General features: G+C 43.1%; 2 protein-coding genes across 2 annotated transcripts; both read left to right on the top strand.

Moving 5' to 3' along the window:
• The first annotated feature begins 1261 nt into the window (after nucleotides 1-1261).
• Nucleotides 1262-5940, top strand: vsig8b (V-set and immunoglobulin domain containing 8b). Its single transcript, XM_056419221.1, has 8 exons — nucleotides 1262-1338; nucleotides 1581-1669; nucleotides 3021-3190; nucleotides 3376-3577; nucleotides 3770-3922; nucleotides 4023-4145; nucleotides 4348-4486; nucleotides 4589-5940. Exons 2-8 carry the CDS (start codon nucleotides 1588-1590, stop codon nucleotides 4842-4844), a joined length of 1125 nt encoding a protein of 374 aa, XP_056275196.1. The 5' UTR covers nucleotides 1262-1338; nucleotides 1581-1587; the 3' UTR covers nucleotides 4845-5940.
• Nucleotides 5941-11436: 5496 nt separating this feature from the next.
• On the top strand, nucleotides 11437-12414 carry LOC130197401 (uncharacterized). The gene has a single exon (XM_056420063.1). The coding sequence runs from the start codon at nucleotides 11437-11439 to the stop codon at nucleotides 12412-12414; it is 978 nt and encodes a 325-aa protein (XP_056276038.1).
• Nucleotides 12415-13989: the final 1575 nt, after the last annotated feature.

Raw genomic sequence — 13989 nt, 5'->3', positions numbered from 1 at the left:
TCTCGCCTTGTCCTGTCACACCAGTCTGTTCAGTGCAGTGCTGCGGTGCCATAAGCTTGTCTTAAACATCGGAGAGGGCGGAAGGAACAAGTGGGTCAATGAACCACCTCCTGGTGAACCAGCTCACTGCATCGTTCAAAACACACACACACACACCCTGACATTTGCAGGATCACTCATGAACATATATTGTGCTCCAAGGAATGAGCACACGTAGCATAACGTTTGTCAAGATGCTCTACGACTCTGCTCTGCCGGTCCCGCCCCAGACAGCACAATGTGATGTCACCCATGCACGCTGCAGCCCAGGTACACAGCTCACAGCGTGGAACACAGGAGGGTGTGGGGTGGTGCTGCGTTCGCATTTACTCTGTGATATTGTTTCATCCGAAGCGTAACTTATTTGTTCATCTTTTTAATGAACATTCATTTATTATGGATAGGATCACATTAACCGAGCACTGTACTCTCTCAGGACGTGTGGTGTCACCTGAGCTGAAATCTGGAGCTGTTTAACTCCAATGACAAACTCTACATATCACCAAATCATTCATAGCTGTGAAGAAATTGGTTTGTATGGCTCAAAATATATGTGTGATTCCTGTGACAAGATTAATCATCTAATAAAGGTTATATTAACTGACTGAATAGGGGAGCAGGTGCACTGCAGTTTGCGTCTTGGCAGTGAGGTTCAAATCAACAGCTCATTGCGTAACGACTGCCAGTCGTATGTTGTCACGGAAGTGACAGGAGTGTGTGACAGGAGGGTGTGACAGGGAAGGGTGTGACAGGGAAGGGTGGGAGGAAATGGAGCTGCCCATGAAAGACTGTTCAACCACCCGAAAGCAGAAGTAGATACATGTTTTGTGAGAAATACATTTCACTTCATCCAAACCAAATGTAATTATTGACACATAGAAAGTCATGATATGCATCATTGTGGAAGGACAGATAGTAGACATGTTTACCCATCAAAATGGTTGTTGAACAGCTCTAGACTGGCAGGTAATAATGATAATATCTGTCATTTAACCGCTGCCTGTGATTAAAAAACAAATCAAAAAACAGATCATCTATATTCCTATTTTTTATTATTATTATGTGAAACAATTCCAACTCACAAAAAACAGGTTCCTAAAATAGAGCCTTTATGCAGGAGGTTGTAAACATTACGTGCGCTGGGCGTGGCCAACACTCGCCCTGTGGACCGAGAGGGCGTGGCCATAGTTACGCTCCTGAGTTTCACCTGAGAACTAAATCAGCCAGCTCCGCCAGTACAGAAGCCCCGACAGGTCTCCAAGGACATACAATTACTTTGGATTATCCCTAAACGTCAAGGTATGTCCGAGCTTCTTTCCTTCTTTCTTTCCATGTCGTCATATTCGTAGTGTGTACTTAAAACGAAACAGCTGATCTCACCTCTGCTCGTTACTCATTGATATTTTCACATTTGTTCACCTGCTCTCAAAAAGGGTAATAAATCAAGAGCTAGTAACTCTAGAGTTAAGACACACAGGTGTGGGAGAGATGTTGGAAATACATTGTCAAAATGCTTCATGTCATGTTGCACTTGCTTCCAGGGAAACAATGGAGCCTGTATTCACAGTATTCACAGGCGTCCGGCTAAAGGTGGCTGTGCTGTTTCTGCTCACAATTCAGCTGACGACAGGTGAGTCTAATTTTAAATCTCAGGAATGTGTTTTAGGTTTCAGATAAGTATAAGGCCAAAGCCCAAACACTGCCAGCCCTTTTAATGAGAAGGCGTAGCTGTTCTGATCATAGAGAGCAGAATGTATATGATCACTTACTTAATATTGATGTTTTTCTCTGTCTGAGCTGTGAGTCACACATTATACACTGGCCAGTCTGGCATGCTCCCTCAGCTGAAGACAGGACGGTCAGTATTACCACTGAGGGAATTGCATTGCAGACAACCACTGAACCGTGTCCATGCACTGTGGGTGGCTGTCTCATGTGGACTCCTGTGTGTGTCAAACTGTTTGTAAAGAAGGACACAGAGACGTCATCGTCCCCAGTGGAGGAATTACACCTGGGCTTTTATTTTGACACGCAAACCACATAAAAGCACAAGTGAAATTGAATGAAATGTGAACGTGTACATAGAGAACACATGCAGCACTGTGAGGCCCGTGAAACGGTGCACATTTGAATATTTGCATCTTTTTGTGTCGAGCTTATTGACGACTTCTCCACATAAAAAACACATTTCCCAGAATTTTGCCCAAGAAGGCTTTCGCAGTATAAACATTTGACTGACTAATATGATTTTTTTTTTTCAGACTGCCTTTGTGACATCTGCCATTTACATGCTTTTATAAATACCTCTGACGTAGTTTGCTTGATGGTATTGAAGTGCTTTCAGAGAGTTTGATTGTCTTGGTCTCAAAAGAGAAGCTGGTTATATTTATCAGCATGGTCCATTAGGACATTTAGTGAAGGTTAATTACCTAGATGGAGAAATGGGGGAAATGCTCCAGATGCCTGCCTGAGAATGACAACATTACCAAGATAAATTGCTCAGATCTGTTGAAACACGTTGCAACGTAATAACAATCAGCATTGAGTTATTTCTGTCAACGTCAAGCTATCCGCAGTCATTATAATCCATGATGGCCGTAAACAATGATGAAGCAGGGTGTGTTTCAAACCAGAAACTGCTTTTAACTGCCACTTGTCAAGTCCATTTTTCAAATGAGTTTAGTTTATCATCATTTACAGCATAAACAAATGAGCCTCGGGAGTTTTAAATTAATACACAACACATTTTTCGCAAAAAATATCGCTTTTAATTCTATTCCGGCTCCAAATCCTCCTCAGTTTGACTTACAGTTGGTCTCAGATCAGCACCGACTCCGCTCTGAGACAGCCCAGAGCTTACATTGGAGAATATATATGCAGTTGAGGGAGAGATTAAAAAAACGTCTGTCTCTTATATGAATGTAATTTGAACTTGGGTAGAACACCATGCAAATCTGACGTGAGTTTTTCCGTCCCATCAGATGTGACGGAGGCCATGCAGGTGACGTCCTCAGGGCCACAGACCACTAAAATGGCCCAGGGGAAGACCGTCATCCTGGGATGCACCTACAGCCCCGGCTCCTCAGACACGGGAGAGCTGGACATCGAGTGGTCCAACATCAGCCCAGACATGACACAGAAAGACAAACTGGTAGGTGTTTGAGGGCTGGGAGGGATGTTGTTTTACAACTGGTCCGGGAGGTTTGCCAAATTACTAAAGGAGAACATTCATTAAACATGAAAGTGTGGGGGATTTATTTATTACTTCTGGGCTTTGTTTGTGGGAACCTGCTTTTTGAAGAAGAGTTATCACTCAAACCCATCTTTGCATCTCAGATCTTATCGCACACAGGCGGCAAGATGCACCACTACGGCGACTACGGGGTCTCCAAAAGGCTGACATTCATCGGGGACCCCATGCAGGGAGACGCTTCCATCTCTTTCTCTGATGTGAGGCTCTCGGACACGGGCACCTACCAGTGCAAAGTCAAGAAGGCGCCGGGAGTTGACATGAGAAAAGTCACTCTGGTGGTGATGGGTGAGGAGGAATTTTGTACTGGTTTTACCCGTTTGTTTTCTCATCCCTCCCATTCTTCATCTGAACTGTTACTCTCCTTCGTGAGGAATGTGGATGCTCTCCATACCTCAGATGGTTCACCTCTTGCTCACCACTACTCCTCCCACCATGAACTAAAAGCATTGATGTGCTTGTTTATTTTGTCTTCGCTAGTTCCCCCATCGGTGCCAAAGTGCTGGGTTGAAAGCGGAGAGGAGAAAGGCGGTCCCGTCTCCCTCCGCTGCAAATCATATCTGGGATCCACGCCGCTCAGTTACACATGGAAGAGAGAGAGTGGAGGTGTAATACCACCCACTGCAACCCAAGGTGAGGACGCAGCTTATATAAAAGAGGCTTTTCTGTACTGCCGTCATGATACTGTGCTTGTCGAATAAACTTGTACTGAGTGCTCTTTTCTGTCATTAAGACCCACAGACTGGGGAGCTGTTGATAAAGAACCATACAGACGGCAACATCGGAACGTACATGTGTGAGGCTCAAAATGAAGTCGGAAAGACCCAGTGTAAATACGTACTGCACGCATACAACCGTAAGTCGTCGACTCTCGAGCTGGCCCACTTAAAACTCTTGCATCTCGAAGGATGCATGTTGTTCTACTGCGTGCCTTCCGGTATTTGCTGCAGTCGGTCGTGAGCGTTCTAAAATGACACGCAAGCCTCTTGTTAGCTGTCATAACAAAGACGCAGAGCTGCACCTGTCTGACCATGAAAGCAACATGTCCTCTTTTGCAGCGACCAATAAGGCGGGCGTCATCGTCGGAGCGGTGATTGGCGCTCTCTTGCTGCTGCTCCTCCTCCTGTTCCTCATCTGGCTCCTGATCTGCTGTTGCCATAAGCGCCGCTATCAGAAAGAGGTCGCAAACGAAATAAGGTATTGTGCCGGAGCTGTAAAGAATTTGAAACATCCATGAAATCCTCTAAAACACGAGGGTCATCTGATGGAGACCTGTGACCCGGTGGTTTGTTTTCTCAGGGAGGACGCCCAGGCCCCGGAGAGCAGACCCACCAGCAGACCCACCAGCAGAACCTCCAGCAGAGCCTCCAGCTTACGCTCGGTGATGGCGTACCGCACCCACCCCGGGGTGCAATACAGCTCTGTGAAGAAGAAGCTGCCCAGTGTCAGGGAATCCGGCCCCAGTCCCGTCTACTCCGGCGAGAGTAACGGCAAATCAACTACTGGAGGTCATCCTTCCCTCAAATACGACCATCAATTTGGATACCCGGTGTAACTACGATCCAAATGCCTGATAGACTTCTTTTTATTTTATTTACCTTTTAGTATAAAACTATGCCTTCTGATGGAAGAAAATATTAAATTGTAAAGAAAATGTTGTAAATTATGTATATGACAAAAAGTTCAATTCAATATATTTAACTGGAGAATAAAGAGGGTGGAATTAAATCTTAGCTGGGAGCCCTAGTCCAAAACAAAACTGTACAACTGGTTGACTTTCATCATGCACTGGAGCACCATTACACATCAACGCTTTTCACTGTTACTGATTTAGCTAAAACTGTATGTAAAATGTATATATCAAAAGACTTTTATTTTTACTTGTGCCCTTTTTTTAAATTTTTTAAACGATGTATTACTTTATTTTTATTTTTTATACGTGGAAAATAAAAATGTTTTACCTGAGATGTTGATGAGGAGCGGACTCTCACTGAGCAGCCACATTTGCGTGCAGTGGGTCCATCTGTTATTGCCTCATGATATCTGGGCTGACACGCCACAATAGAACAACATTTAAAACACATCTCCCACTCCCAGAATGTAACCATTTCTCGGAAAAGATTGAAATTAATGAATTTAGGTATTCTGTTTTGACATGAGTATAAAAATAAATTATCTATATTGTTGGAGGTTCAAATCGTTAGTTAAAACGTAGATGGTTCAACAGTTAAAATCCAGCATTTGGAGCATTTACATGGTCAGACAAACATTGTCTGTTTTCACAAAATTGGAGACTGCTTATTTCTAGGGCCCCTTTATTCATACTCCATGAATTTTGAAGAAAGGGGCCCTAGAAATGATCAGTCTGCAACAAATTACAGTGTTGGGGATTTGACATGTGGATTTTTTGGGTTCTTCAAAGCTGCCTTAATTATGTCTGTGCGTGTGTGTGTAAGAGAGAGAGAGAGAGACTTGTGGTTCAAGGACCTCTTGAGGTTAGGTTATAACTTTTATGGAGACTGGTGTTTAATTTTGTATTAAAAATAAGAATTTTTTATTTAAACACAAATGTATTAAATGTTTGCAGAACTCACTCAGTGGAAAATTGTGAATTTTTGGCATTAAAAAAATATTGTTTGTTTCCTTTTCAACACCGGCTTATGATTCCCTCGGTAGAGAATGATGCACCAATATAAAAGTGCATGGAAACATCTATTATCTCATGCATGCTGGGACGGTTCTCAACACACCTACCACGCATAACCACACACACATGATCAGCACTCAGCCAATCAGATTAATACCGCTCACGGTTTCAACTCTCCACTAATTCAGCCTTTATTTCAAAATAAGAGTGCACTGATGCCCAAGATAACAGAATCCAGGATTTGCAAATCAATCCTCAAACTGCTTTCAAGTCACCAAAGTATCTGGATGAGAATAAACATGATTCATTGAGCCCAATATCAGCTTGTTCGCCTGAATTAGTTAAACTACATTTCTAGAACAGGGCCAAGGGCTGTTATGAATACATACAGGACTGTCTCAGAAAATTAGAATATTGTGATGAAGTTCTTTATTTTCTGTAATGCAATTCAAAAAACAAAAATGTCATGCATTCTGGATTCATTACAAATCAACTGAAATATTGCAAGCCTTTTATTCTTTTAATATTGCTGATTATGGCTTACAGCTTAAGAAAACTCTAAAATCCTATCTCATAAAATTTTAATATTTCCTCAGACCAAGTAAAAAAAAAGATTTATAACAGCTGAGTGTTTGTCAAGGCTCAGGAAACCCTTGCAGGTGTTTCGAGTTAATTAGACAATTCAAGTGATTTGTTTAATACCCTACTAGTATACTTTTGCATGATATTCTAATATTTAGAGATAGGATATTTGAGTTTTCTTAAGCTGTAAGCCATAATCAGCAATATTAAAAGAATAAAAGGCTTGCAATATTTCAGTTGATTTGTAATGAATCCAGAATGCATGACATTTTTGTTTTTTGAATTGCATTACAGAAAATAAAGAACTTCATCACAATATTCTAATTTTCTGAGACAGTCCTGTATATTCAAACTATGAACTACTCATGACTGAAGTTCCTTTTGCTTCTGATCCTCTTATGCACATTTGCCTCCTGGAATTGTTTTCATTTGCAGAACAAAGTGCCGCAAAATAGCTTTTTATGTATTGTGTGATTCTCCCCCACGTTGGGCTCAGCAGTCAGTCAACTAGTTATGACTCAAACAGCTAGTTGGAGCCACACTCAGGATCCAGGGTCAGCACCGCGGCACCATTTTGAGACAAGCGCTCCTTTAGAAGAGGCTTTTTTTCTTTGTTTTTTTTGGAGAAGTGGACAAGCAGCTCCCACAGCACACATACACACACACACACACACACACCTACACACACACAAAACATGTTTACCATGTGCCTCTGCAGTGTGCCTTTGTCACTTGTTTGCTTCACATGGAGACAAGTTGAAAACAATGTCTTACTCCATTCAAATTTGTAAAGACATGTATTTCCATGAGAAGTTCTCTGTAGCCTATACAAAAGCATTTTTAGGAGCGAACGCAGGTGTGTGCTTTGAACATGCACGAGCTGCGGAAATAGACACAATCATTTATTACAAATAATCTACCCAGGTAATTTCTCCTTTTATAATAATAGGTGTTAGATGGCAGAACTTGTTGGCAGAGTGTTCTTTTACGTCTAGATTCAAAGAGTTTCTTCATCAAAATGTGCAAACAGGCGGCGCCTTGATTTTGAAGTTTGGCTTTGGATTGTTTGGTATTAAAACAACTATTTATTTTTGCTAAGTTAAGGTGTTATTCACAAAGAAAAACATGCCATGAAGAGTTTTAAATGCTAATGTAATTACAATAAAACAAGCAAACTCAAATATAAATGAAATATAAACATTATGATTTAAGTCTGTCTCTGTCTTACAGTTTTTCTCAATTGATTACACACAAAAACTGGAACTTATAACACAATAACCACAACCTGTAACTCATGTGCCAACTCCCTAAACCAATTCTGCTAAACTATAAGCACAATTATCTGCTTTAGACACAGATTTCAATTGTTAGCCACACTTTCTTCAAAACACTAAACACCATCCTCTCTACTTTGCACACTTCATCAATGCCACACCTCCTTGTGTTCAGACAGAACACACTGCTATTCAATTGGCAAAACTTCCATTTCCACGGCTGTTGTGCAATTTGGAATCAAGGCTTTAGCAATATAAGGGCCACAGGTGACCTCCTGATTTGAAGAAGAATGGATGAAAACATGGAAGGTAGAGGAGACTAGAGAGGCAGAGGAGTAAGGGTAAGAGGACGAGGACGAGGAAGAGGAGGAAGAGGTGGAAGAGGAGGAGGAAGAGTTGGAAGAGGAGGAGGATGTTGATGAGGTCCTGTGGCCAGACAGGAACCGACGACAGGACGAAGACACATTTTTTCGTCCTTTTTTATTTACACTTTTCTTTCTTTTTTTGTTGACTGTTGTGGTCTATTTTCTATTGTTTATTCTGTGAAACAATTATAAAAAAGAAAGAAACATTTTTGTTGTATATTTGTGTGTTGTTTTATATTTTGAGTTAAAACACTATACATTTACAATATTTTACAACAGGGGAAAGCGTTCAGTACCACTGGACATGAAAAGGCATAATGCTCCTGATAAGGCCTTCATACTGGTGTTTTCCCATTTCATCGTAGTGTTTTCCATTGAGCACATCAGTGTTCAATCGATGCTCAGAATGTCTACTCATATAATGGGCTGTGTTTGTCATTTGAAAACAAAATACCCTTTTGAGGTGACATAACACTGTTTTGAAAGCAAAGTTGCATTTTGCAGGAGATATAAAGGGTTTTGCATTTTGTGTGAGTGGTTTTGGGATTTGTGTTTAGAGTTTTGAGAAAACGAGGCATGCTTTCAAAAAATGTGTAAGCAATCGAGTAAGTCTGTCTCTGTCTTAAGTCAAGTCTTTCTACGAAGACAGTTTCCTTGAATGTACAAACTACTAAAAAGACTCCTCAGGTGATTCACAGGAGATTTTCTTTTCTTATCAGGTAAATAGTGGTGTGTGTGTGTGTGTGAGTGTTTTTGTGTGTCTGTGTGTGTTTGTATTTGCGTGAATGTGTGTGAGTGGGTGTGTGTCTGTGTGTTTGTGTGAGTGAGTGTGTGTGTGTTTGTGTGAGTGTATTTGTGTGTGTGTGTGTGTGTCAGTGTGTGTAAGAGTGCGTATGTGCCAGTGTGAGTGTCTGTGTGAGTGTGTGTGTAGGTGTGTGAGTGTGCATTTGGGAAGAAGATTTTTTTTTTATCTAAAAGAATAAGGAATTCTGTTAATGAGATTAAATGAAAATGAATGGAATAATAATTGAGATGTACATAATGTGTACATGATGTCATTTGTGTACATGATGTCATTGTACACACAATACTCAGTAGAAGTACACAACTACGTGCAGCTGCATGGACTCTATTCACACTCCAGACTCCTTTTGGGGATTCTGCTGCTTTCCAGTAATCTGCAATAAACTGCATTATACTATAAATATAATCTACAGTCCATCTGTCCCACATTGAGGTCGGACACCTGAAGGCACCTCAGCGAAAAAATAAAATAAACTATATTAGAAGCACAACTTTTCTCCGAACAACATTTTTGTTCCTCTGCTTCAGAAACTTTTGTTTCAACGGCAAGTACGTAAATATATATACACTGTAAAAAAATAATAATAATAAAGTGTGAAATATACGGTGAATTACCGGCAGCTGCGGTTGCCAGAACTTTACCGTAATAAACTTAAGTGACGCGAATAATACATTACGGTATGTTTAGTAAAAGCAGCAGTTCTACTGTAAACCTAATGAAAGTCTTTTTCAGTGAAAAACATAGTACAAGACTGTATAATATATTACGGTTTATATATATATTATATATATACACCCCGGCAGAACCCTGGACCTTGTTTCCCTTCGTCCACTCCCGCTCCCCGTGTCCTGTCACGGCCCGGCCGGCTCCCTTCGCTGACTCCCTGTGTCCTGTCGGTGACTCCCCGGCGGACCCCTGGTCCCAGCCAGACCAGTGGAGAACCACTACCCCCAGACCAGTGGAGAACCATTGCACTAGACCAGTATAGAACCATTGCACCAGAGCAGTGGAGAACCATTGCACCAGACTAGTATAGAACCACTGCCCCAGACCAGTGGAGAACCAGTGTACCAGACCAGTGGAGAACCACTGCCCCAGATCAGTGGAGAACCACTGGTCCAGACCAGTGGAGAACCATTGTATCAGACCAGTATAGAACCACTGCCCGAGACCAGTATAGAACCACTGCCCCAGACCAGTGGAGAACCAGTGTACCAGACCAGTGGAGAACCATTGCACCAGACCAGTGGAGAACCAGTGCCCCGGACCAGTGGAGAACCACTGGCCCAGATCAGTGGAGAACCCAGTGGAGAACCATTGCACCAGACCAGTATAGAACCACTGCCCGAGACCAGTGGAGAACCATTGCACCAGACCAGTATAGAACCACTGCCACCTGCTGCCTCTAACTTCTGGGACTTTTCACCGGGAAAGGATCAGGGTCAGAAACCATGGTATGGTGAGGCCAGGAGAGAGGTGTGTGTGTGTGTGTGTGTGTATGTGTGTGTGTGAGAGAGTGTGTATGTGTGTGTGTGGGTGAGTGTGTGTGAGTTAATGTGCGTGTGTAAGAGTGTGTGTGTGTGAGTGTGTATGTGTGTGAGTGAGTGAGTGTGTGTGGGTGAGTGTGTGTGTTAATGTGCGTGTGTAAGAGTGTGTGTGTGTGTGTGAGTGTGTGTGTGTGTGGTTTGGTGTTTGTAAATGTCCCAGCCGCAGGACTAACCATCTGCATGCGGTCCAGAGTGTGGTCTGCGGACGGGCTGAGCTGTAATGCTGCGCTGAATGACAGACAGTAAAGTCACCGGATATTGGTAACGAGCTCATATCCTGAACACCCTGCGCCGATGCAAATACACGGTCACCACTACCCGTGGTCGTAACTAATGCAAATCATATCCAAGGCCGATATATAAATCCCACTCAAAGAACATGTAAATCAGAGGATTCCACCTTGCTGAGAGCGTTGTGCAGACCACTTGACGCTGCAGGGATAAACAAAATAAAACAAAGGACTCCTCTATTGCAGCCAAAGACGTGGAGGCAGGCGAAGCAATGGAATGACGAGCAGGCGCAGTGAGCCGTGGGACTTACATTTGAGGTAAAAATGGATGTTTCATAAACTCTAATTTCTCCAACCTCCTTACTTCAGTTGTTTTGCATTTGACCATCCATATTGTAAATGTTACATAAATTATAAACCATAATAGAGATTAAGAATAAAAATGTGAATTAAGCCTACTTAGATTGTTTGCATGCATTACAGAAACTAAATGTGTACATCTTTCCCCCAGGCCACACCACCAAAGTGAAATGAAGACTCCTCTGGGTTGGAGTGTGTGTGTCTATCTTTTTGTCTTCTTGCCGTCTGTTTGAACACGGCAAAAGCAAAAGACTTCCGAGCCCCCCGCGCCGCTGAGTGCGTGGGATAAGTTATTCTCTTGAAGATCGCAGATGTGTTTGCGATAAAGATTATTACAATGTACGGGTTAAATAAACTGTCCCTCTGGGTAATGACCGGTCTGGTGGCTGTCACCACTGTCTTCTTTAATGTTTACATCTTGTTGATGAGTCTGTGGAACTACAGGCAGAAGAAGAAGTGGAGTCCCAGTGAAACCATCATCCTGGCTCTGTCGCTAGCCAGCGTGGCTCACCAGCTGGTCTGCTACTTCTGGATGACCATGGACGAGGTGGACAACAAGTGCCTCATCAGCGAGTTGCCCTACACCGTCATGCTGCTTTTAATCTTCAGCCTCAAGTTCACCATCATGTGGATGACCAGTTTCCTCACTTTCTACTACAGCACCAAGCTGGTGACCGCACCCAACCAATGCTACACACACATCCAGGCTGCCATCCTCAAACACGTGAGCTTGGCTGTGATTCTCATCCCTCTGTGCGGCTTGGGCACCTGCATGCCGATGCTGGTGGTGTTCCACTCCGACAACGTCACCGTGGAGAACAGAGACTGTGGCGTCTTAATGCCCGACACCCCCTCCGGCAAGGCCTACGAAGCGCTGTATCTGCTCCTGGCTGACGTGCTGCCCGGGGTGATCATGGTGAAATGCTGCGTCTCCATCTCCCTCCACTTGGCGATCCATCTCCGCCACATGAAAGCCAGCTCCAACGGAGCCCACGGGCTAAAGCTGGGCTCTCAGATGAGGGTGATCAAGATGGCGCTGTCTCTCGTGGCCGTCTTCATCCTCTTCCTCGCGATAGACCTGTACGTCAACTGCCAGATAGCGGTGAACCACGAGAACATCATCACGCTCACGTTCTTATTCACGTCCATCTACACCACGGTCGCCGCCATGGTGCTGATCTACGGGAAAAAGACTTTCTGGAAAGCTCTGATACGCGAGTTCAACGTCGGCCTGGATCAATATCCATGTTTGTCTTGTCTGAAGGTGCCTGAACAAAAGGCCGAACCCGGCACTGCTGCTAAAGGTAAAACCTGAGAAGCTACCGTGTGCTGAAATCAATTGGTAAAACGTCTTTAAAGCTTTGAAGTAACATATTATTTGATCTTTTGTGGTAGCAATTGTAATGTAATGGTACTACTTTATAGACATGCGGAGTGATACGAAGGTACGTGTTATCAGAGGGGGGCGTGTACAGTCGGCAGTCCGCTCTTGGAGTTGCCCATATCCAGTCAGTCTCAGTGTTATGTATGGTTAAGCCAATAAAAGATTCTTAAAGATACAACGGTCTCAAAACCCTATTATTCCATAACACTACAGCAACGTAAATGACGAGTGTCCTGCTCTATGAATATCAATTCCAATGTCTGACATCAATACGGTATTTGAGCTGTGTTAGTAGCAGCGGCCGTGTAACCAGCCTCCAAATCACACGCTCGTCACACTGAAATCTATATTAATATTTCAGGCCCGTAAAATAGATCCCAAAGCGTGGCCGCCCGGACATGATGTAACACCCATCTAAAAATGTTTTAAAAAATTTACATGTGATCACAACCTGAATTCTTTCTTCTTTTTTTCCATCACAGAGGTTTTAAGAGTTTTTTCCTGAGCCTGGTGGCAGATAGTTTAAGCTATAAACACAGGGACCACAGGAGCCGGCTCACGACCGGAAGGTTGCCAATCCGAACTCCTGCAGCACTTAATCACCACCTCCTCTCGCGTATCTGTTCATCGGTGCCTCGACACAGCGCGTGCACGTCTGTGCTCGACAGCTCCCGAGTGTGATTGTGTGTGACTGCAAACTTTGGCGTGGGTGTGAAGTTGGGCGTTCCTGAAAAGTTCCCTACCAGCGAACCTACCCTGTGTAAATAGGGTTTAAAAAGAAGTCAGCAGACCTCTTCGCAATGCTCCATTAGATCTCGCCCCCCTGGCATCACCAATTGAGGTTCAAAGCAGAGATACAATAGTGCAGCTAATCCCACTCCACACAGAAGATGGAGATGCCTCCTATGGCTGAATGGACAGAATAAGAAAGGGCAAATCCTGCTTTGATGCGGGGGTCTTAAATTGGCCTGCGGGGCCTTGGCTTCCAGCCCTCTCTGTTGGAGGCACTTGGGCTGGCATGACAAGTGCAAAAACAGTACAGCATGATAACATACTGGCTAATATGGATGTAATACAATGCAATCACAGTATTCTCTATATCTTAATACTTGCTTGGGAAATGGCAGTGAAAAGTATTTTTAGATCCTTTTCTTAAAGGGGACGTGCCGGGGGTAAATACTCAATTGGGATGTGACTTAAATAAAATTACCAAATCTCAATGGCTCGTTGAATCCCAAGTTTTCTGATCTAAGCAACACTTTTAATATATATATATATATAAGTATCAATTCAACAATGTAAAATGTTTTATTATAAGTAATAAAAACATTTCAAAATCTCAAGGTACCCTTCTGCAGAAAATGCCTCCCCTAGGCTGTGACATTGTCAACACTGTTCCATCACTGTTTTCATCTGTTCCATGTTCCAGTATCTTTTTACTGAGTGTAATTTGCAAGTTTACTAGCTCCACCCTCACAGCAGCAGACTACAGAGTCAGGTCGTTGA

Source organism: Pseudoliparis swirei, chromosome 7 (assembly GCF_029220125.1).
Source record: "Pseudoliparis swirei isolate HS2019 ecotype Mariana Trench chromosome 7, NWPU_hadal_v1, whole genome shotgun sequence".
In the NCBI taxonomy this organism is placed as follows: domain Eukaryota; kingdom Metazoa; phylum Chordata; class Actinopteri; order Perciformes; family Liparidae; genus Pseudoliparis; species Pseudoliparis swirei.
Note: the sequence above shows the minus strand (reverse complement) of the source record. Positions and strands in the feature narration are given on the sequence as shown.